The 25,171-nt window shown below is 39.6% G+C and overlaps 1 protein-coding gene across 1 annotated transcript in view; it reads right to left on the bottom strand.

The window, feature by feature from the left end:
* The window catches only part of LOC115620556 (homeobox protein homothorax), a 166,215-nt gene extending 154,463 nt beyond the window's left edge, over window positions 1–11,752 (bottom strand). The window contains exon 1 of the mRNA XM_030513843.1: window positions 11,219–11,752. Coding sequence (XP_030369703.1) covers window positions 11,219–11,233 — 15 coding nt within the window. The 5' untranslated portion in view covers window positions 11,234–11,752. The remainder of the gene's footprint in view (window positions 1–11,218) is intronic.
* Window positions 11,753–25,171: the final 13,419 nt, after the last annotated feature.

Consider the following 25,171-nt stretch of genomic DNA (forward strand, 5'->3'; position numbering starts at 1 on the left):
AATAAAAACATAAAAAGTTTTATTAAAGATGTATTAACATTCATATACACAAATAAATTGTGCACAAACAAAAAAATGAATATACAATTTATTCAAAATATTTAATACAAAAAAAGACTTGCTTGAAATATTTGAAAAATGTGTAGAAAAAATTCAAAGCCAGCAACGGACATAAATAATGACAATTAAATCAGTTAAGAGCAATAAAAAGACTGAAAGACAAAGATATGCAATTAAATGATTAATGCTCTAAAAACGAAACAAAGCATGAAATTGTTTTTGCTTTTCTGGCAATAAAGGACAGCGGCTGCTTACTATCGAGGGACAAAACAGAGAGAAGATCTGGCTATCTATGAATGCTGTGACAGGAAATGGTAAAAATCATATCTGTTGGCATTCAGGCCTTTTGCCTTTTCAGAGCAGCTGCTCAATCAAATTCCGAAGCTGCAGCTTTGCTGAGCCACAAGCCACCTGCGCCTCAAGTGCAGCTGACAAAGTGTGGTTCCCCTGCAACTGGAGCTATTGTCAGCTCTGATGTGGACTTTTCCTTCTGCGCTGCTCCACAACAACAGCAACAGCAACAAAAGAATGACAAAATGTATCCCATAGATACATACAAAAGATTAGTTGCTGTTAGCTGGAGCAGTCAACTAGTTGGCCAGTGAGGCAGCAAGTTGGCTCGCTCAATGCAAAAATGTTTGTAGGTTAAAAGCTGCGCTTTTTGTCAACCAGCCCCGGGTTGACTGGATGTGACTCTTTTTGGTGTTGGCGGGCGTATGCACATGCAAGATACAAACCTATAGATACTGCCAGCGACCCAGACTGGTGGCAGCTCGAGTAGGCCAGCAAGGCAGGCAGGCAGGCAGGCAGGCAACCAACTAACCAACCAACCAGGCAGGCAGGCAGGCAGTCGGGCAGTTAAACTATAAAGTTGTTATGCTAATTTTAGTGTTGGTGGCAAGCAGCAGCAGCAGCTACAAACAACGCGACGCGACGCTCGCTTTTAGAAATGAGGAAATTGCTGGCATGTGTGTGTGTGTGTGCATTAGCTTTTAAAGAAACCTTTACGGAAAAAAAGAGAGATCTTGAAAATTACCACAATTTGTACTTGTACATAAGTAATGTGGGAATTGGGCAGAGCGACCTTTTGTTCTTCTGTTTTCTTTGGTTTGGTTTTGTTGTGTTTTGTCTTGTTTTGTTTTGTTTGGTCGCTTGTCTGTAACTGTAGCGAAAAATCGAACAAGTAAATACACTTAAAGGCCAGACCAAAAAGCTTTCTCAAGACCCGAAAAACTTTGATTGATGATCAATGCTTGTGTGCGTGAGTGTGCAACTTACAGACAGACATACATACAAGTACACATACATACATACATGCAAGCCAATGACCTTGTTAAAATCAACTTGGCATTTACATACACACATACATATGTATGTACATTCATAGACACTTATAGATATGTACATATGTATGCAAAAAGAAGCAAACGCTGGCCTGACCCGACCGAGTGTTTGAATGCCTGAATTCCTGGCCTGCAACTGACAGCCGCTGCTTGGTTCAATGTGGATCAATAACAACCACTGCTCAGCGCCCCAGAGCACCACCAACAACAACAATAACAGCCACAACAACAACAAAAAATAACAGTAAACAGTAAAGCCAGAGCCGGCGCGCTTTCGGCTGCTCGTGCGTCGTTGTCTGATTTTGACAAGTTCAGCGCCGAAATCCTTCAAAAATTTATGACGCCCCCAACGGCAACACCAACAACACCAACAACGCCAGCAGCAACAACAAGGACAGTGCTATGCTACAACAAAAAGGGCTGCGAGCTGTCAGTGACAGTCGAAAAACCAAGTGGTTCGTTGGTTCGTTCGTTCGGCCCGCCTGCCAGGCGACTCCTTATATGTGTGTCCCAGTTGTGTGAAAGGAAGTGTGTGTGTGTGTGTGTGTTTGTCGTGCTTGCGCGACATTAATTCATATATATGTATATACTCAATTCTATTCGAGCCTGTGCTTTAAATGCTAAATAGTTTAACTAAAGTATCCATGCCACGCATTGTGGCAGCTTAAACTTTAATGTCGAAGTTCAGGCAGCTCTCTATAGACATATAGTAGGGAAGATATATGCAAGTAGTCAATGGAACGAATTCATCAAGGAACTGGTGCTTTTTAGAGATGTCTAGTGCAGCTAATTATATATAGATGCATAGAGTATTTAAAAGAGTGTGTTTTTCAAAATCATAAGCCGTTCCAAAGAAATTGGAAAAGCTAAGTTCTTATCTGCTTGATTGATTATTTGTTTGGCTTTTTCGAAGAACCAAAAAGTCCGAAAATACTTCCAACCTTTAAGAAGATAGGGAATCTAATAGGGATAGGGTTTCTAATGGAAAGGTGCATCACAGTATAAGAATGCTTGAACACTATAGAGACTCTGCTGCACTTCTTAAAAACAGATCCTTCTACGCGTTTGTAATCCGGCCTCGGGGTGAACTCGGTCTGAAGTCGAGCAACCTGCACAACCAACAATGCTAAAAATATTAGAAACCCCCAAAGCAGCATACAAGTACTTAAGTATATAAAGAGATATATGCATTTTATAAAAACAAGTCTAGCTCTGCATAGTCTCATTAAAAGCGACTCTTTATAGTGAAAGAGTATAGACATTCACATCCATGTAGAACAATTGTCTGTGTGCTTACGAGCGCATTGAAGCTCTAAAGCTTTTAAATTCTTAAACGCCATGTGTTAACAATTTCGAGCATTTGCTGTAATGAACAAAATTTGTCTGAACTTGAAAGCCAGCAGGCATGGAATACAACAATCGTTGTTGTTGTTGCTGCTATTACAGTTGCAGCTATTGTTGTTGTTGCTGTTGTTGCTATCGTTGTCTGTGCGTGGCTTTATCTAACGGCACACATAGGCAGGCAGGCAGGCAGGCGGCTGACCTGGCCGACAGGCTGGCCGGGTGGCTGACCAGTGAGAGCAGACGCAAAGAATTATGAGCCAAATGCTGGCGCAGTGTGCAAAAAAGTTCAAAATTCAGCATCAGCCGGCAGTGTCTGCATGTGTGCTAGTGTGTGTGTGTGGGTGTGTCTATGTGGACTATGCTCGTATATATGCAAAGTAGGCGTAAAAAACTTTTGGCCATGTGCTTGTGTGCAAATGCTTACAAAATGGTGACAATGGCCGCCATTTTGCGATGCTGCCGCCAACAGCAACCAACTGCACACGTACTCCTATGTATGCATGTGTGCGTGTGTGTGTGTGTGTGTGCTCCAGTTAAATGTTTTGGCAACAGAAACAACAACAACAGCAATGGGAACATAAAGTGCATATGGCTGTGGCAACAAATTGTTGCTGCAAAATTCTATCGATTTTTTTTTGGTTTTTTTTTTTGGGAGCACTGTCTGCCTGTCTCTGTGTGAGAGTGTGTGTGTGTGTGTGTGTGTGTGTGTGTGTTGGCCGCACTTTTGCTTTTTTGGGCCGTGCCTTTTAATTGCAGCGCGCTCGGTAAGAAACACAAACTGCGACTAATCAAAATTAATTGTTTATCATGTTGTATTTGAAATTCGCTTTCTTAATTAGCAGACGACGCAGCCGTGCCCCAAAAACACAATCAAGTCTCTCTAAAAATGTCTGTATTGAGCGATAGTAGGTGTGTATCTGTGTGTGTGTATAAGTGTCCGTGTGTGTGTGTGTATGTTACTGACCCAAGCCAGCAAGTTGCCGGCAATGCACGCCCAGTTTCTTCTTCGTTTTTTTTCGTAATGGAGGGGTTTTTGAATTCGGGGTCGCTAAAATTTTCGTTGTAGTTTATTTGGTGTTAGACAATTAATTTTTGTTGCGTGCTTTGGTGTTATTTTAATTTACAGCCCGCTCGAACACGCTCGCTTTTATTATTAATATTGAGAGTATTACACACACACACACACACTCGTAGAGACAAACATATTTGGGCCATTGAACAAAGTGGGACGCGGCAAGAAGCAGATCAAACGGGCCAAGTGTTTCGGAAAGCGAAAATGTCAAAAAACTGAGACAAAAACGTTGGCATGTTTTATTTAAATTCAATTTCTTTCGTCGTTCTTCAGCATTTCATTTCATTTTCGGCTCGCTTTGTCGCCTGACTGCTTATTAATTTTTGAAGTTGAAATTTATGGCTAAAAACAAATACTTAAGGCAAATGTTTTCGAAAAAAAATAATACAAAATTGAGAGAAGGCGGCTAAATTTAAGCAAAGCACAAGAACACGGCGAACGATGTTGTGGCCAGCAAACAAATTCTTGGCGCTTTAACATTTATCAAAAATCAACAAATGACGTCAGACGCGACTCAGCCTGCCCGCCGCATTTATTAAATTAAAAAAGCAGCAAAGCAATTTGGCATATGATTAAAAAACACGCACCACCAGCACCACCGGCACCACAGCCAGCCACCAGCAGCAAGCAGCAACAACAATTTTTAGACAACGTATAACAAAATTTATAATAAATATAATGATTTTTTATAAAGCAGCCAGGCGGGCGCAACTGATTTTTGTTGAAAAGCAGACAACTAAGAACAAAAAACACAGGTCGTGTATTTTTTCGAATAGTTCCCAAAATATGAATTTTGAAAATAGTTTGGAATGAGTTTCTGAGTGCCATACCTATTTTATTTAATTGACTCATGCCTCGAGTTTTTACAAAAGCAGCCATTTATTTTAAATACGCACATAAAGCTTACGAATGAGAAGAAGTGTTCGGGAATAGACAGATGAAGCGTTCATCATAGAAGAGGTCTGCATTCTTCTGAAGCTGCCTGCTAATACTAATACTAATTTAGTTTCTGTAACAGAATGGCTACGGGTTCTAAGACAAGAGCTTTGTGTACTAGTCCTTGATAAAAGCATAAAATGTTGACATTCCGTAGGGATTAAATTGGAGAGGGGCCTTGAGTTTACTTCGTTGATGCAACAAAATGAGTTTTGGGGAAAGAAGTTGTAGAGACTTAGTAAGATTTTTTTATTCCATTTTTTGCCTATATCTATATTATATGTAGTAACTTAAATTTGAGACAGTTTATCTTAATAAAGGTTTCCATAAAGTTCAGTCAACAAAATTGGTGCTGATTGAGTCGCATTTTCCATTCTTTCAAGATGTAGATGAAGATTGAAAACTTATTATTGAAAGTAAAGTATTGTTTTCAAGTACACCTATTATAAAAAACATATAGTCTTTTGAAATAAAATTACAAACATTCACAAGTCGTTTGAAGCACTCACTCAAATGCGTAATGAATCATTTCATTTTGATCGCAGAATCAGTCAGTCGCTTCATTAAGTCTTGGACTCGACTCAGGCAGCGCCCTAATAAACAAATAGGCAGTGTGCCGAGTTAGTCGCACTTAAAAATGCTCAAATAAATTGCGTGCTGATGGCTCATTTAATTTAATGAGCGGCGTGCAGCAACTTGTCTAAATGATTTTTGCCCTCAGAGAGAGAGAGAGAGAGAGAGAGAGAGAGAGAGAAAGACACAAAAGCCATCATCTTGTATGGAACGTGGGTCTGGTTCAGGTATTTCTGCCGTGCCTTTCGGGGTCGTATTTGTAGCTCTATTTTTAATTGAAAGACGCACATTTCTTGTACGTAGCCGAAGAAAAAATAGAATTAAATTAAATTTGTTTGACTTTGTTGTTGTTTGCTGAAAATTAGCGCACATTTGGGCGTTAATGACTGGAAATTACACACAACACACACACACACACACATACACCTTTATTAGAGCTTGTGTTGTAGTTGGTAGTTTTGGCAAATATTTAAAAAAATTTATAAGACGATTTGAGCACAAATGTAAAAAGAAATGAGACTAATGAAAACACTTCATGACCGAACGAACGGCTAAAGCAACAACAACAACAATGGCCAAGGCACGCAATTTGGTCATTAAACATGGAGCTCTTTAGCAGCCCGGCACAATCGAGAAACCCCAAAGAAGCTCTACAACGCGGCTCGGCTCCATGGCATAACCCAAGGGGGGCTCCAGACTGGGACAGGGGCCGCCAAAGCCAATTTTATGTGGCCTGCAGCGCAAATTTTTATGCAGCCGGTTAGAGAAATATGCATATGTAATTTATATATACAACAAAATATAAATAAATAAAGAGCTAGTGCCTCTCTCTGTGCATGTGTGTGTGCGTGTGTGTGTGGTCAGTAAGCGGCGTTCAGAGAGGGACGCCTAAACTACAATTCCTTGTTGGCATGACAGCATAAAATTGCATTTGATTTGCTTTTTGTTGTTGTCGTTGAGTTCTGCATATTTTGCTCGAAAAGGCAAACTAAATTGGTGTTGAAATCCACATTGAATGGCCAACAATGCTGGTAGTTAAAAATGAATTAATAAGAACTCCAACTGGTTACAAAAGTTGCTTAAAACTGCCATAAAGAGCGAGTAAAGTATTTGCTTCTGAATTTGTTTGCAATATTAGTTTTTTTCTAAATAAATAAATTGTAACAAAAAGGATAGTGAGAAAAAAGCTTAATTTTTAAGTCCAATATTGAAACACGCTTAGCTTCAGCAAACACTCTGACCACTCTAATGAATGCAAAAAACACCCACCAAATACTATTCGAAGAGTAAACTAAAAAATGTGTTCTCTAGAAATATTTAAAGTGAAACTTTTAAAGCTCCATTAGCTGCCAAATAAGTCTAAAAAAAATTTGATCAAGTTAACAGAAGAAGAGAAGTTAAGTAAAACACTATATTTGGAATTGAATTCGTGGAAGATTGTAAAAAGGCCAGCAGGTTCGAAGAGTGAATTTCTGAATTCGATTGCATTACAAATCTGTGCTTCGAGCAGATGATGACTCATTTGTGAATCGTCAACAGAAAAGTCAGAAACTCGATTAGCTTTTAAATCACTCTCACCAGACAAAGGCTATTCCCTTGTGAGATCATTAATTCTATAGTTAGACTTCACTTTCAATTTATTGGCCGCGGAATTTCTTCATAAACACGAATTTGTGAATAATTTTGTTTTGGGTGGCAAATCAAGTGGCAGATCACTTAAAGATTTTGTGTGTGTCGGGACGGAAAGTGAATTTGATTTATGATTTATTTTGATTAATGTTATTGCTATGAACTGTAAGGAATATGAATTAAACACACACAATTCTCACTTCTGTCAGTGATCAGTGAGTGTCACATTAATCGAATCTCAAGTAGAGTCCTCGGCATATATCTGTCTATAACTGCAGGGAGACTGAATTCAACAAATGCGCACAAGTTGCAAGCAAAGTTTGGCGCGCACATTGCCCCAAAGGCAGAGCAAAGCAAATGCCATTTCGTGTTTCTTATTTTATTCTGCTGCTCTTTTTTTAGAACCAACATCAACAACAACATAGACCCGCACACACACACTAGACGAATTATATTTTATGCCACAAATTACGCTGCGGTTAACCTTTAAATTAAAATAACACCAAAACAATTTTTTGAATTGCAACGTGCGGCGGCATGGACGCGGACACAAATACGGACACGGACATGGCTACGGCTGGGGGCAAGTGTTGGGGCAACGTCGGAACTTGCAGCTGAACCGAGCCGAGAACCGCATTTTTGCGCGCGATTTTTACACAATTTGCAGTGCAGTTTCTTTTTTTCATTAACTGAGGCGAAAATATGCCGCACACACACAATCAAACACAAACACACACACACACTTACACACATTTACATGCGTATAGTATAAACATTTATATAGACGGCAGGGCATAAAATAATCAAATTAAATATAAAAATTGCTTCCCGCCATTTTTGTGCCTCACTACACTAACAGAATGGATTCGAGTTTGAATCTCTTTTCGGTATTTTCAAATATTAAAGTCTCACATAATTTCCATCCAGCTCTATACAAATAATTTGAAAAAGCTTAATGAAAACCATTCCTATATTTTGAAAAGGTTTGCCTATTTTCTATTACCAAGAGGTTTTCTAAATGCACATCAAGTTCGCTTTTGAACACTTTTTTTTATAGTTTTGTCAAAAACTATGCCTGTTCTCGAACAGCAGATCTTGTTCCTCAACAAGAAAATCTGTAAATCTTATTTTGATTGAAGCCGGTCCTAGATTTCACATTAGAGCTTAATTTTCTGTTTTTCGTTTGTTAGCTTTTCTGTTATTCTATTACAACAAATTTTTATTGGCTTTTTGAACATTTAAAGAAAAGTTAAAATAGTTTAAAAACATCTGGCATTTTACTTTTAAATATTTTATTCTTGCTTGTAAAATGACATTTGCAAAGTAATTCCCATAGAAGTTTGCTTAAAACAATACTTTACTATAAAAAGCTGGATAAATTTGTGTGCAAATTATTTGTCTGTCTGACCCAATTTTATTCACGTCCTGCACGATACGGCCTCTTCACAATTTATATACTCTTTGTTTGAAAAACTATTCTCATTAAATAAAAAATCTTTTCAACTCTAACTTTTCGACTGATGTTTCAACAATGAACTTTCTATCATCTTGTGAATCTCAAGTGAATTATATTTTATGTTTTTTCCAAATTAAAATCTACCTTAAATGCTCCACAACTGAAATCACTTTTAATTGACAAGCTATATATATATATTTGTTTGTTTATTTTTTTTTTGGAACTTTGGCATTCGCCGACGGTACTCGGAAGTAGACTTTAACAAATGAAGCAATGAAATTATATGACTCTGAGACAGTTAACCAACAAAACGAACAATGAAATATATGTAGATCTCTGTTCTATTTACCAAAAACTTATAGCATTCCTTTTCTCTGAGTGTACGCAGCGTGTGTACGACGTACAAAAGTGAAAATTATAGAAGAGCCAGCGGGCAATGAAAAATTTTTTGTGCATGTGGAAAATAAAATGAAATTGTAAATAATAAAACCACAGTGGCGTTTCGTTTGTTGCCGTATTGTGCACAAATGAATGAATGTGAATGCTATCTGTGCGTGTGTGTGTGTGTGTTTGTGTGTGAAATGTGCAATAAAATTATATGCACACACACGAGCCCGTATATATAGTATATCCCCTGGACTAGGCACATAGGAGTGGAGAGCAGAGGAGAGGAGACGCTTCATTTACAGAGTCTCGAAAAATGCATTTGATGGCAATGGAATTGAAATGGCGCGCTCTGCTGCGCCATCGACAAGCTGCGAGACCAGGACATATAGACAGTCGGACATATAGAATCGCGCATTAAGCCACAAGCGTAAATTTATGCCCAACAGCAACCACAGGCCGAGCCACATAAAAATCACCACAAAATTCCCGCGGGCACTACGTTAAATATATTTTTTTTATACTATACACTTTTTTATTGTCATTATTTTTATATGGATGGGTCCGTCCGTCGCCATTCCCAACAACGAACGAAAAGTAAAAAATATCAGAATTCAATGCTAATTACTTGGACAAATCTTGGGGCCCCAGTTGCTTCAGTTTTCTCTTTATTTTTTCATTGCTACTCCGACTCCGATTTAGCGGAAAATCAAGTTCAGTTTCACACATCTACGCTAATCAATTGGTACGAGTGGAGCGCAACTAACCAGATGCGATTGGTAAATATATAGGCGCCCTCGTTGATCGGACAGCTGCTTAGCATTTGATTTATGATCACATCTTGAACAAGGTAGACCACAACACAACTTTAAATATTTTGCGAATCCACTTCAGATTTGCGGCACGTTGTGCACGATCTATAAATTCGATCTATAGATTATTTTCAATCGCACTTTTCAAATGATATTTACGCACTTTTTGGACTCAAAATAAAGAGCAAGCAAATAGTTCTGAATAGTTCCATAAATAATTGGTTTATAACATTTTCCGATACAACGAAATTGTATATGAAATCTATCTACTTTAGAAACATTACAATTCCTATACTTCTATAGCAAAGCAAGAAGATGCTTGTAAGTAGTTCTCAAACTCCATTACAAGTGTTCAACATATCTGGAGCCAAATAAATCCTTAGGCCCTACGGTCAATAATTCAATGTCAAATAAATATTTGAAGACCGATTTCTGTGAGAGGATGTTAATCTAATTATGTTCTACAAAGTTTTAAAATCATTAATATTAGAAAGAGCTATTTAAAATTACTTTATAAGATTAATGTACATTCTCAGACTCTGCACTGAGAAAAATTTGAAACAAATATTTGAAGATTGTTTTCCTGTAAAACACTTTCAATTCGTTTAATTGAAGACTGCTTTCTTGAAACGGACTTTGAATTATTCTGATTTATAGCGATGTATGAAACCTTTTGAGATTGATTTAGAAACATTCAAAAATTCTTATTTTCACATGTGATTTGACTTCGTATAATTCCACCAATTGGATGACAGCGGAGTGATGAATAAAACGAAGAAAAACTAAACTAAACTAGTGTAGGTCTGAACTTCCATTAAGAGTCTTAAAATAAACCCGCCATTTTAATTTTGATTCAACCATAATCTTTAATTTTAGAAGCTACTTCAATAAAACAGAGCCATAAGTATTGTAAGCTTCTTATTATAAAATATCATTTCAATTCAGAGTCAATCACTATCTAAGACTGTCTCTCTATTTTTAAAACTGTTGCTGGACAAGTCATCAAATTAATTATGAAGTCAAAAATACATTTTCGCGATGGAGAGTCTAGAGTCTAGATATTCAAATGATCAAGTTATGAATATTAAAATCGCAGGTAGCCAGCAGTTTAATTATGTTATATAATATTTATTATTAATAAATGTTGGAAAGTTCCCAATGCGAGTGGCACTGTGAAAGTCTAGTTTTCGAATGGTAAGTCTTTGATAGAAAGATAAAGGCTACTGAGCCGGTTGACAATGCGAAAAAACTAGTTGTAGAACATGTGTGGAAATTGTTTAGCAAGCGAGTAATATCAGTGGCATATCAATATTCTTTAACTTCCCAAACTAGCTGAACTGTCAATACCGCCGGCAGAACAACGGTTGAGTCACAACTGACCAAATCTTTTAACAACACTAATGATATTCGAACTAATCCATAACTTATAACAATACCCCGACGCTGACAATCTGTCGGTTTTACAGACCGCTGAAAAGCCGTCGCCAGAGTCACTTTTCGAAGAGTATTTGCTTTGCCGTTTGGCGTTTGGCTTCACATTTCACTGGCACTTAGGTTCTAGTTTCTTAAATAGTACGCTAGTTATATATGGGTTGGAATCGGTACTTACCCTAGGCTGAGCCATTAATGCTCTGGGAGCGACTTCTAACCCGATTTGTGCCACTTTTAGTGTGCAAGCGATTGGCGCAACACAAAACGAGTTGTTGTTGTTGTTGTTGTTGGTGTTGGTGTGGTTGTTGTTGTTGCTTGTGTTGCCACTAGCGTCGGCGTCTGGATGGAGCTCCTTGGGCCGGGCCTCCTGCTAAGAGAGATGCACGACTCTGCTTTGCTTTGGTTATTCACTTGTTTCTTGTTATTCTTTTTCTTATATTCAAAAATATTTTTCTCTATCTGTTAAGTTGCTTGCACTTTTTTTCTCTTACTGCTGCTTCTTCTTCTTCTTCTTCTCTTCATCTACTACTCATCTACTTTAACTTCTTCTTCTTGTTTTAACACAGGCACATGTTTTGTTGTTGTTGTTGTTAAATCTTTGCTTTTAAATTTTACTTTTAGCTTATACATAAATTTGTTGTTGTTGCTGGTATACTTGGTTGTTTGTTGTTGTTGTTGTTGTAGTTACGTGCGCGCGTTACGCGTAGTTTGCAGTTGTTGTTGTTGTTATTAGAGGGGAGATCTTTTTCTTTAATTTTTTTCATATATTTATATATCGTATAAATGTTTATATAATATTTACATATATAATTTGTTTTGTTGCTTCTTCAACTTCTTCTTCTTCTGTTTGCTTCCTTTCTTTTTTTTGTTTGCGGTTTATAAAAATCGTATACAATTTGTTTTCATTTAGATTTTGTTGCTGTTGCTTTTGTTGTTGTTGTTTAGTATACTGTTGTGTTGCAGTTGTTGTTGCTTTTGTAGAGCTGCTGCATGTGTGGCCACCAGGTTGGTTTCTGTTTTTGTTGTTGTTGATGATGTTGTTGCCCCATGTAGCTGTTACTTTTATTGCTGCTGCTGTTGTTGTTGTTGTTGTTGCTGTCATAAATCCATTGCGTTGGTTTTGAAAAAATTCAGCTGCAGCCTGCTACTATGCTCTACTCTTCCTCTGCTCTGCTTCTTCGTCTTCCGATTCAGATGACGATGATACTCGTATACAAATTGTTGCTTCTAACTTTATGTTGTTTAAGTTGTTTGTTTGTTTGCTTGCTTGCTTGTTTGTTTGTTTGTTGTTGTCGTATATATGCGCACTATTTATCACAGCTGCTTCTACTACTATGTACTAAACAAAAAAATAAACCGTAAATTTTTGTTTGTTTCGCCCCAAAAACTGAAGGATGTTAAGCAACTTGCAGTTCGCAGCACTATATACTGTTATCGCATATTGTGTAGAGTTCTCTATATGCTGCCGTTCGATCTATCAGTAAAATTTACAGTTTAGTTTTAGCAAACGAAATGTGCGTCAAAGGCGTGACGCGCACACACACACGCACACACACACTTGTCTCTTCCCTTCCAATTCTCCTCTTTCTTTCTTTGTTTCGTTCTTTCCGCAACGTTTTGGCGACGGCAAAAATTTGGCGGCGGCGGCTGCGGCCGCTGATCGCGACAAATATGATTTAGAGTTGTTTTTGTTTTTGTTGTTGTTTTTGTACCGAAGGACGTGTAACCGTTATACCGAGTGTACCGAGCGGCGTACTCCAAAAACTGCGCGGCGTTTTATTATTTCAAAATTATATATTTTGTTATTTTGGAGTAAATCGCGTAAAATTTTAGAATTTAATTAGCGGCGATTGCTGTTGTGTTGTTGCTGTTGTTATTGTTGTCGTTGTCGTTGTTGTAGCATACAATAAACGTTACGTTAAATTGCTGCTCTGCAACACGGCACGGCACGGCAATAATAATAATAATAATAATTTCTCATCGACGGCGGCGACGGCTTCTCGCACAACACAAACAGCACAAGCACAAACACGTCGTACGCGTTTCGAAGGCAAATACACACTGGGGCTTGTCAATCATTTCGACTGCTTCTTGCTGCCTGCTGCTGCTTGGCCAACAACGACGACGACGACGACGTCGGCAGCCGCACACACACGACAGACGACGCAACAATTGTTCCATTAAAAAAAAAGGTGCATATAAATTTGAAAGCGGTGTGAATGCGATGGCTATACAGGCCATGCCAGTTGCAATAGTGTGTGTATGTGTGCGAGAGTGAGTTTGTGAGTATTGTGCGAGGGTGGGTGGGTATGTGTGCGGCGAATTTTGTGTGCGGTGCTGTGCTGCGGCTCAGCTGCGGCGAATTGTAATGTTGTTGCTCAGAGCGCGCTTGCGCTCTCGCCAGAGTCTGCAAATCAAAATGGGGCGAAAGGATGATGACTGATTTGTTAGTACGCCTTTTCTGTCATACACACACTTGTCACAATCTGCGCGGCCTGCTCTGCTGCTGTGCATCTCGCTGTTACCAACAATTTTTTTGCCATTGCTATTGCTTTTGCCGCTGTTGTTGCTGTATTTTTGCCTGTTTGTTTTTCGCCGCTTTTTGCGCAATGTGTCGCTCGGCTGGCGCTCAGCTTTGACTCGTCGTCACTGTTGCTGTTGCTATTGTTGTTGTTTTTGTTGTAGTCGTTGTGCGTTCGTTTGAAATTTATTTGGCTTTGGCCAAAAGGAGACGGCTTATAGGTTTTGGCTGCTGCAGCTACTGCTCTGCGCTCCAACTTGTCGCTACTTTTGCTTTGGCTGTGTCTGTGGCTGTTGCTGTTGCTGCTGCTGCCGCTCTCCGACGCTCTACTCAGCCGTTTTTATTTCAACATGTTGTTGTTGGTGTTGTTGTTGTTGTTGCCATTTCGTTGTGCGTGCGTTGAAAATCAGCAAAAACCAATCCCATTTGTTATTTCCGCTTGAGTGAGTGGCAGTTTGCATCAGTTTGCCATTCAGTCTTCTTTGGCCCGTTCGTCCGTCCGTTAGCGTCCCACCTGTGTGTGTGTGTGTGTGTGTGTGCGCATTTGGGTGTTTGCTTGGTTTGGGGTTGGCTAGCTGGCGCAATTATGAGCCTGTGTGTGTGAGTTGAACAGTGTCTCTATGTGTGTGTGTGTGTGTGCTTTCAGGTGTTTCTAGTCGTCGTATCGTTTGGGCACTCCAGACGTATACGTAATGTGGCTGCAATGCTTGTCCGTCACTTTTGGCGAGCGAGCGCGCGCGCTCAAACTTTCGCTCAGCCCTCCTAGCCTCCCCTCCCCACCCCGCCCCCTTGCGATGCGAGGCAGCACATTTCGTTTTTTTCTTCTTTTTCTTCTGCTTTTTGCGCTCTTTTCACACACACACACACAAACACACACTCTTACAGAGAAAGACAAAATAGGGAACGCCTTCAAATGGTTTTTTTGTTGTCTTTTCTTGCTGCCTCCAACATCAACATCAACGTCGCTCGTCGCCTGTCTTTGTGAATGCATTGCATTTGCCACCTCTATGCACGATCCAGCCACTTAACTGCGTCCTGATCCTGCCAGCAACAACAGCAATAGCAACAACAAAACAACAACAACAACAACGCCGATAAAAACAAAAGCAAATAGGCGCCGTGCAAATTGTAAACACGTTGTAGCCAGAAGCTCGGCCCAAAACAGCTGTTCGCTGAACTTTCTGCTGGCGCTGGCAGGCAGTCGCAAATATAATAAATCGCAGGCCGATAAATTAAACAACCCAAAATGCATATCCTGCGCAATGTAGACGCAAAAGCAAACGCAAACGCAGACGCAGAGGCAACCGCGCCGCCGCCATCGCCAGTGCCAGTGCCGTCGTGTCGTCGTCCTCGTGGCAGTTTAAAAAGCAGTTAACACATATTCCGAGGCAATTTTTCACCAACGTATTTTTGGCTGGCGTCCTTTTTGCCACTCAGCCGTCGCTGTTGACGCCGTCGCCGTCGCCGCTGCCGTCGCTGCAGTCGCACAGTGGCCCTTTCCGGCCACTCTATCTTTTAAAATCCTCAACGCAACGTATGTGTAGTTAGAAAATATGAAGAGGAGGGTTCTTGTGCTGAGCAGAGTCTTCGATTTATCAGTTGGCATAAAGACAGGAACTGACTGAGAAAGAGACGATTTTCCTGTCATCCCATAAAAATGAGAACATTGAAGTTTTTGCTTTGAATATCGAACTTTTAGTTGATGAATGAGATTTTCATAATTTCCACAGAAATAAGGATATTCAATTTTTAGAGAGTTTTGAAATGTAAAGATTAAACCTTCCATCTTTTGTAGAGGGGTGTTAGGAAGAAGAACATTTAATTACTCATTTATTTCAAAAGCGAATGAAGGTGAAACAAATTTGATTTAAAAAACATTCTTAGTATTAAAATTCTCGCATACTTTGCTAAATAAATTGTAGCTTTAGCCTGAAGGCCTTCGTTGCTCTGGCTATACATATACTTTTATATGTATCAAACTTTGTGATTCAAGATTAATTCTAAGTTACAAATGTTAAAATAAATAAATAAATAATAAATTGCAGCAAGTCCTCTTCTACACTCAACATCAAGCGCAGAAACTAACTCCGATTCACATTCCTGAGTGGGATTTGTTTCAGCTAAAGAAATACTTAATTATGGCAAAGAAAATAATAACAAATCAAATATAGGCCTGATACCAATTAAAAGATAAATCGAACAGCATTAGAGCACAGCACAATTCAAAATAGAAGCATATAGTAGTATTGACTCCCAATCTGGTACAACATAAAAATAATAGTTAAATGAATACAATTTAATCGAAAAAGTCATGCATATGCTATAGAGCCTGTGGCTATAGAGGCGTTAACTGATATCTTAAATTAAACATCGGAAATTAAACAACAACTGATCTGTTTACCATCTGAGAAATATAAATTAAACAAAAAACTTGGTTATGGTTATAGAAATATAGCAACAAAGTACAAATAATTAAGAAAGAAGAAAGGCACAGTCCACCTAATCCTGCTTCAACTCATAAGGAGATCGAACTTTCCTCAGATGGGCTGAACTCGTTGCTACACAGAAACCGAGCATTGAATTAAGACTCAAGCTTTTTTTAATCTTCCTATAAGTTCCCTTAAAATGCATGTTAATTGACGAACAACTGAACCGCGAAGAATTATTTTATGATTTTAAAAACATATTTATAAATATAGGGAACACTACACATATAATATGGAAAAGATCTTTCTGTTTTTTGTTTAGCATTCTTAAAGCTATTTAGAGTAACGAATAGTAACGATTTCTTTAGGCAATTATTGGCTCCTTTGCTACACGAGCTTAACTTCGATACTACGATCTCTTCTTGAAGTTCTGCACTAATAGGTCTGCCATATTCCGGTCCTTCTGGCTATCAGATTGCCACTCCCAAATGGCATTGAAGCTAGTGAAGAAGCGTCTATTTAGAAATCGAAAAGTGCTACGATACTGAACTAAAACATGTCCATAATTAAGAAGGAATCTCAAAAAAAAAAGGAAATCAAATTTAAGTGTAAAAAGCCTCTTTTAGTTGAACATATAGAATAACATTACAGAACATGTCAGTCAGCCAACGCTTCATATATCCTTAGAGAACTCAAACCAAAAGCTCTGGAGCATTGCAGAGTTATGAAAAGTTTATGGATGCAGACTCTCGGGCCCAGTGTTCAGTTTTTGGGGCCCAGAGCCATTTTCATTTAGCCGTGTGTTTTGGCAACACACAATGGCCAAAAATGCTCTGCTTTTTCTGAAGGGTGGGGCAGAGGGGGGATTGCGTTGAACGGCAGCAATGGCGGTGGCGATGGCCACGGCGTCGGCAATGTTGCCAGCTCGTTTTAATGTTGCCGCCGTTTTTCGTTTTTAGGAAAATGAAAAATTGCTTTGTTGTTTGTTTTGTTGGCGGACGAACTGACTAACTGACTGGGCAGGCTCGGAAGGATGCACTGTTGTTACTGTTTGCCTTCTGCTGCTGCTGCTGGTGGTGCTGGTGCTGTTGCTGCGGATGATGATGCTGCACTTAATCTGGTTTCCATTTCATTTTTGCGCTCTGCTCCTTGCCTGTTTATTTATGAGTCACAGTCAGCGTCAGAGTCAGACTCAGTTGCAGGGAAAAAACAGACCAAAACAGCTGATCATTTGCACGGCCTTAGACAACAATTCGGCTGGAAATTGTGCGCATATGAAGCGCCTTGTTTGCTTTTGATTTTCCATATGTGCGGACGCTGCAAGTGCCACAAACCGCCGCCTCCACGCATGCCCCTCTCAATCCATCCGTCCGTTTCCCATTCTATAGTATGTATGTACATACATATAGCTGTCTGTCCGACTGTCTGGCCCGCTTGTCGTCGCTTTGACAAATTTATGAGACGTTGATTGATTTGCGGTTGAGATTTTTCGATTTTCATGCAATGTTGCTGCCGCCGCTGCTGTTGTTGTTGTCGCTGCGGCCCACACAGAATTCAATTAAATAAATAAATTTTGCATTCATTTTGTGGCGCAGAAGGTGTTAAACGGATATGAAGGTGGAGTGCCTGTGGAATGCATTTTAAATTCACTTCGAAGTGACTGGCCATGTAGACCGAAAAAAAATCAAAAGTCCGACACATAATTCCAATCCCTTTAAGTGTTGGAAATAGAAAACAAATCACAACATTCATTCCCGCACAGGAAAATTTAGAAAAAAGTTAAGAAATTCAGAGAAATATAACGACGAAGCTTCAGGCTTCAAGCAATGCCAACGGCTAGAGAGAAAAGTGATTTACAAAGTAAGCCTCTAATTCACAATAAAGTCATAAAGTGTGCTGGAAATATCAAACAATGTGAAACACTTCTTATTTACGATCTCTCAGATACAAAAATGTAAGATAAGAATTGTATTATACAGCTGCTAAGAAGAAAAAGTTCAGACAGACACCATTCAATTCTAAATTCTGAAAACTCTTCATCAAACCAAATTAGAAACAGTTTCATGTGAATTTCAAGCCAAAATTAAATTCCAAGATAACTCAAGATTTTATTACATTTAATATTTATTAAGTTTATTAAATGCTGGACCACTTTCATTATGGATATATCATCTATAAAGACAGTCAGTCTAATTTCGGTATAAATCACTTAGCTTGCTCTTCCTTTCAATTGGCGCTTCTTTGAATTGAAATGACAATTTCAAATCCCGCAGTAATCGCGCGCTCTCTCTTTCTTTCTGCCCAACCTCTATTCCTTTCTCGCTCCACATACAGCATACAGCGAAAAAAAAGTGCAGCCCCAATTACAAAGCTTGTCAATTTGCAAGCTGGCTAATACCATTGCTATATAGCTTGCTAAGAAATGCACAAAAAGGCAGGCGATGAGAGTCGATTGGGCTGAACATGCCGCACAAGACGAGGAAGAAATGCAAAAGGAATTTAATTTAATTTAATATTAAAACTTGGCGAAATTGAAGAGACCATGAAATTTAAATCAACCAACACACTCACACAAACGCAGGAAGAAGAAGACGACGAAGATGAAGAAAAAGAACTACATACTGGCATGTAAGAGTAAATGCGCTGAGGGGTCTCCACCCACCAAAGCAAAACAGCAAAAAGAAGGAAAAATAACACGAACTAAGAAAAGTGAGCAAAATGAGCAAAAAGACGGCACTGCTTGATAATAAGACGAAAACCTCAAGGCAGGCAAAATTGCATTTGGAAACTTCCAATCCCAGACGAGCGCATGAAGCGCGTTGAGCGACATCGGAGGGCAGACAGAGTGGACAGCGGAACGGACTGGGGAGGACTGGGAATGTCAAGAAAACTCTGTTTGTGTGTGTGTGTGCGAGAGAAAAATGTGCTTGCACACAGACGCGAGCTTAAGCACACACCAACACACTAACACACATTCACATCGCAGCCCCAGCCAATATGATTTAAAGCGGCGGCGGCGGCCCCAAATGAGCGCCAACCGGTGCTCGCTCACACACACACACACACACGCACACACACACATAAGCACACGCACACAGCGAAGGCATGGCATGCAGGAAGGAGGAAGGAGTGTTGTGCTGAGCTGTGTGTGTGAATGACAATTCATCTCTTTCTTATAAACGCAATTTATCAAATGAAAACGACGAGCGAGCGACAGCAAAGATGAAGACGACGACACGAATATCAAGTTGATGTGGCCGACGTCGTCGTAAGCAGCGACGGCAGCGACAGCGGCTGTGGCAGCGGCACTCTGAGGCTGTGAGACTGAAACTCACTCAAAACGGAATTTTGCCGACGATGGCGATGCGAAACGCACGAGAGGACCTTTTTACACGAGTGCAAAAAAAAAGCGTCTAGTAACGGCAAGAAAAAAATAGCTGTACAGCGAAGAAGACAAATAGGAGTTGCCGTCGGCGCTTGAGAAAATGCTACAGCAACAACAACAACAGTAGCAACAGCTCAACAGCGCTTTTCTTTGTGGCAGCCCCCACTTGACGCCGACGTCGTCGCTGGCGTTGCGGCGAGCAGGCAAATTGTGACTGAAACCGCCATAATCTTGACAGACAAGTGCATTCGCCGCACGCGCTCTCTCAACTCTCACACACACACGCGCAAATACATTTACTCACACTCGCTCTGAGCATGCAACTCTCTCTTAGCCGCTTTGTTTTCGCTCGTATTTCATGCTCAGCAATTTTCGCTGCCGTTTTAATGGTTTGTTTTTGTTTTCGTGTGCGAACGAGATGAATTCGCCGCTTGGCGTTAGAGTGAGTTGGCGATAGCAGTGTTTGGAGTGCGTGCAGTTGTTGTTGTTGGTTTTTTGTGATTCTTAACGACGTTTTATGGCAGGCAAACAGCTGATTACACGCGCGTACAGTTTGACAAGCACTGCCCGCTTACACATTTTGTTGTTAAGAAGGCGCGTTTAGTTTATTGTCGTTTTTTCTTCCTTTTTTCCGCACAAATCGCGCACATTTCGTTTGCAAAAGAAGTGTAAGCATACAAACCTTAGATATTTACCTGTTCGCCTGAGCCGTGCCTCTCTACCTGCAATATATACTTACTTATACCAACTTTTCTGGCCTAAACAGCGACAAAAATAAAAACAACAATTTTTCGCACTGCACCTTGACAATACAATTTTGTGACTTTCAACGCTGCCTCATAAAAGGCTTAAGAGTTGCAGGTAGTTGCATGGTAAGCCCGACTCACACCCACGGACTTGGCCATTCACCCAAACCCATACCCATATAGTTGGCCAAAAGCAACAACGAATTCCTTGAGCAAATTGTCAAAATGTATGTTAGTTGTCATTGTTGTTGTTGTTGTTGTTGTTGTTGTTGTTGTTGTTGTTGTCACTTGTCCAAACTAATTCCCTGCGGTGCCAGCATTGACCTGAGCTCATTTTTCAGGCCTAGTCGGCTACGTCATCGTCATCGTCATCGTCATGGTCGTCAGCGTTGTCAGCCAAAAATCAAACGCTGGCTGGCTGGCTGTTGTTTTGTGTTTTAGGCGCAGGAACAAAATCGATGCGCCACAACACACACATACATACATACATATGTATATGTGTGGCATAAATAAAATGCCGGTCATTGGCGGCGCCCACGCCCTCACAATTTTTGACAACTTGTCGTTTCGTCACTGGGCCAGGTCGAAACAAATCGAATCGAATAGAGCCGGCCGGGTCGGGTCGGATCGGGCCGGGCCGGGCCCAGACAGACAGCAGCCGTCGGCCAGCGTCTGATTCTGATTCTGACTCTGATTTTGACAGCCGCCAGTGGCGCACAACAACACAACAACAACAACAATCCGCAACTGTCAATGACGGCGGCGGCGGCGGCGGCGGCTCCGTCAACAAATGAACGGCCACTCATCAGTCGGCCGAACGCACAAGGACATCACAACTTTATTTGGCTGTTGTTGTTGCGGTTGTTGACATTCAACTTTTTGGCCAAACAAAACAGAAATTGTTAGACCGTGGCAGCTTTAAGCCAACTTCACAGTATTATTAAGCGTCTGTCATTTGTCAATTTGTTCGAGGAACTCGTTTAGGGACCCGTCAGGACGATGAGGAGCACAGCACACATTTTCGCTAAACAAACAAATTGAACTCTGCCTGGAATAGTCTTTAAAGTATAGCCAGTGCTGATAACGATGCAATCTAGTGTTGGAAATTGTTGTTATAAACTGTTCCAATAGAGCTTGTTAGTATTGTAAATAGTTTCTTGATGATATCTCTGAGAGAATGTTAGTACACGCCTTCTGATGGTAGCCTTTCAAAGTATTAAAGTCAGCTGGCATTTAGAATCAAGTTTTCATCACTCACAATAAGCCTTTAATAACATACGAGTATGTCCCAAGTAATGTCAAGTGTTGTGAAATGCTTGGTATTTGTAAGTTAAAGGCTACGGAAGACTCTTCTCCGTGTTAAGTGTAGAATATAGCGAATAAGTGAGGGGAAAAAGAACGACTATTATGGTATAAAGGCTGTACAGAAGATGGTTGAAGCTACAACGCCAGTAAGGCACTTTGTTTTAGTGTTGAGAAACGCCGAAATGTACAAATATAAGAAAATATATCGTATAACGTTTCATTTACATTTCAAGGGTTATTTTGTATTATTTCTGCCCGATTTACACTGTCAATTGTTGTTTGACTTTTTATATTTCTCCATTCTGTTTAATTCAGCAGAAAAGGCTAAGCTGTCTGTACTCTTAACAATATCTAACAAGATATCTTTAACTCACTTGTAAATGCATAATGTTTTTATAATTTTCATTGCCTTTGTTAAAAATTGAAAGAAATGCGTGAAGAAACGCGCAAGTTTTCGATCACATGTGTATTGTTGGAATTATCTGAGCCTTTTCCCATAATCTTACATACAAACAAAGCATTTTGGAGTTGTTCAGCTCACCAGTTGGGAATAATTTTTGCTGAAATCGTTTACAATCTTATAGACCAGTTCTGTCGTCGAACACTAAATCGACATCTTCATTTTCAGTCGTACAATCCCCAGACCTTACCCCAAACACGGTCAGTCTTTCAGGAGGCACAGTCTCTTCTCAAGTATGTGCTGTAAATGATTATTTTTGATTCTTTTTCCTTAAAAGCCAACGGAAAAACCTGACCTTTTTATATATTTTACTTTTATCAAGCATTCACCAACACTGTTCGAGAACTATACCCCTTTTTCTGCCAAACTTTGAAGTAAGACTGCAAGAAGTAGAAGGAATTGAAGTTGTTTAAAGAAAACAATAGAGTCCGATATCCATATATAGTAATAAATAGACTTTGCTTATTTTTTTTGACTGAAGAGTAAACTGATTGAAGTTTTATCTTTGCAATAAACGTTTGCTGCTTTATTTAAAAGCTAAAGTTCTTTTTTTTGGACTAAAAGTACGTAAAAAAAATATACGGAAGTCCAAAAGATTCAGAGTCTCCGAGATCTCTATCTTATGGAAGGCTTCTAATGACTAGCAGGTGGCGGAATACAGTTAGATATAATTGGGGGAAACGTGTCTTACTTTGATGAACAGATGCAACTTTTCAATAATTTTTTATGTTTCTTCTTGAGAAATAAATGTCTTGAATATGATGGCAATTTTTAATTCGGATTTGGCAAATATATAATGAATGGGGAGAGGCGGCATAAATGAGACTTTTTCTCTCCAAAATAGTTTTATAATTCATTTTTATATTTATACTTTTTTTATACTAAGTCTACGACCTGCCGCAAATTTCGTTTTGAATATAACTCTACTATTATAAATCCCTTTCCAATTCTCATCTTCGCCATTGAGGGCTCGTTTAATTTGCGCAGGATCGACATGGAGAAGTGAGTGGCTTAGAGGACTTATCTCTTCCCCAATTAGTTTGCTCCTGTTGGATGCAGGGATGCTAAGAGATATAACCAAATCCCTAACCAAATCTCATCGGAAACATGGGCTGTGCTCTCACCGTGCAGGACGCAGTGGCAGCTTGTGTTTTTGGCCAACAGCCGACTGTTCAGTTCGGGGCATTTAAAGTGTCAGGGGTTAGAGGGCGAAAAGGAAAAAATCTGCATACTTACCTGCAGGATGTGGCTAAGGAATAAAAATGCATTCAGCGTCTACTTTACCTGCAAAGAAAGGAAAACAGAAACGACTTTTAGTTTACAGCTGCAATAATAGGATCCTTGCGCAGCAGGCAAATGGCCAAAGGATTAGCACTTTGGTGGCAGTTTTAAGACTCAGCTCTGGCCACATATGTTGCGCACGCCTTGGCGTTTTGAGCTATGCCCAGTCCCCGACTCCGTCCCCGTCCCAGTCGCACTCTCCGGCGGCATTTGTATGATCCATACTATATAGGGCTTTCCATTTGTCTGCGCTCTGTTTTCCAAGACACCACCAAGGGGAAGGAATGTGCGTTGTTGTTGCTCGGTTTTTGATTGATTGCCCCGAAAAACCACTTGAAACTGTCAAGGGGGCTTTTGGGTTTGGGTTTCGCATGCAGACGGACGGACGGATGGACCGACAGACGGACGGCCATATGTGAGTGTTCGAAGTGAAAATCACTTTCAGACAAAACGGTTTTCCAACGAAAAACTACTTACGCACGCTGCCTTGCAACACGCACTGAATCGGCCGCGGGGCTGGGGAGGGTGATAACTGAATTAGGAAGAGCCCGAGAGCGGTTCCGATCAGGAAACGCCGCTCGACCGAAAGCAATCGAATCCATTTGCGATACTGCATGATAATGCAGTCTCAAAACTATTTGATGGATCGCTGGAACACGTGCCACCAAAGAAGAAGAGCAAGTCAGTTCGATTTTGAGGCTCTTTCACAGTTTTACATTAATGTCATATTGAAAGGAATAGTTTTCATAACGGTCTCAAAGACTGTAGAATAGAAGGAAAGATATAGTCGGATTGCATTGAAAAATAAATGAAATGAAAGAGAACAGTCTGAAGACTAAATACAAGTAGAATGGAAAAAGAGATATAGATTGAAGAATAAACGGAATGGAAGGAAAGATATACTCGGGATGGTTTGAAAAACACGACTTAATAGAATGGAAGAAGAGATTTACTCGAAATAGATTGAAGAATAAACGGAATGGAAGGAAAGATATACTCGGGATGGCTTGAAAAGCACGACTTAATAGAATGGAAGGAGAGATATAGTGGAAATGATTTAAAGAAGAGATATACTCGAAATGAATTGAAGATTAAACGGAATGGAAGGAAAGATATACCCGGGATAGATTGAAGAAAAAATGGGATAGAAGGAAAAATATACTCTGAATGGTATGAAGAATATTCTCAAGATTTAATAGAATGAAAGGAGAGATATAGTCCAAATGGTTTGAAGAACATTCTAAATATACTTAATAAATGAAATGGAAGGAAAGGTCAACTTGAAATTGATTGAAAAATATTCCGAAGAAGATATATACTCGGAATGGATTACGGAACATTCTCAAGACTTAGAAGAATGGAAGGAAAGATATACTTGGAATGTATTAAATAACATTCCGAAGACTAAGTAGAACGGAAGGAATGAAGACTTAATATAATGGAGAAAAAGATATGTATATTTGGAATGAATTGAAGAACATTTTGAAGACCTAGTAGAATAGAGGGATAAATATACTCGGGATGGTTTGAAGAACATTTCGAAGACTAAAAAGAATGGAAGGAAAGATATAAGTACGCGGATTAGAACGAAGAACATTCCGATGAATAAATAGAATGGAATGAAAGATTTACTCGGAATGCATTGAAGATCATTCCGAAGACAAAAAAGAATGGAATGAAATATAAATTGGAAATGGTTTGAAGAACATTCCAAAGACAGAATAGAATGAAAGGAAAGATATAGTTGAAATGGTTTGAAGAACATTCCAAAGGCTAGTCAGTGTTTATATTGCTTTGTTATCAACAATGTCTAATTCTTTTAAGCCTACTCTTCCCTGTCCATTCATTTACAAAAACCGGCCTTTGAACTTTGTCGAAGAGCAATTATTCATATAAGTATGTCTCTAGCTTTTACGAATTAAAAATATATCTTTGCGCTGATCACATGTCTTTAACTATAACATGGGGTCAGACGGTTATTACTTTCTAGTAATCCTCTTGAGGGTT

Source organism: Scaptodrosophila lebanonensis, unplaced genomic scaffold (genome assembly GCF_003285725.1).
Source record: "Scaptodrosophila lebanonensis strain 11010-0011.00,11010-0021.00 unplaced genomic scaffold, SlebRS2 tig00000024-arrow-pilon, whole genome shotgun sequence".
Taxonomy (NCBI): domain Eukaryota; kingdom Metazoa; phylum Arthropoda; class Insecta; order Diptera; family Drosophilidae; genus Scaptodrosophila; species Scaptodrosophila lebanonensis.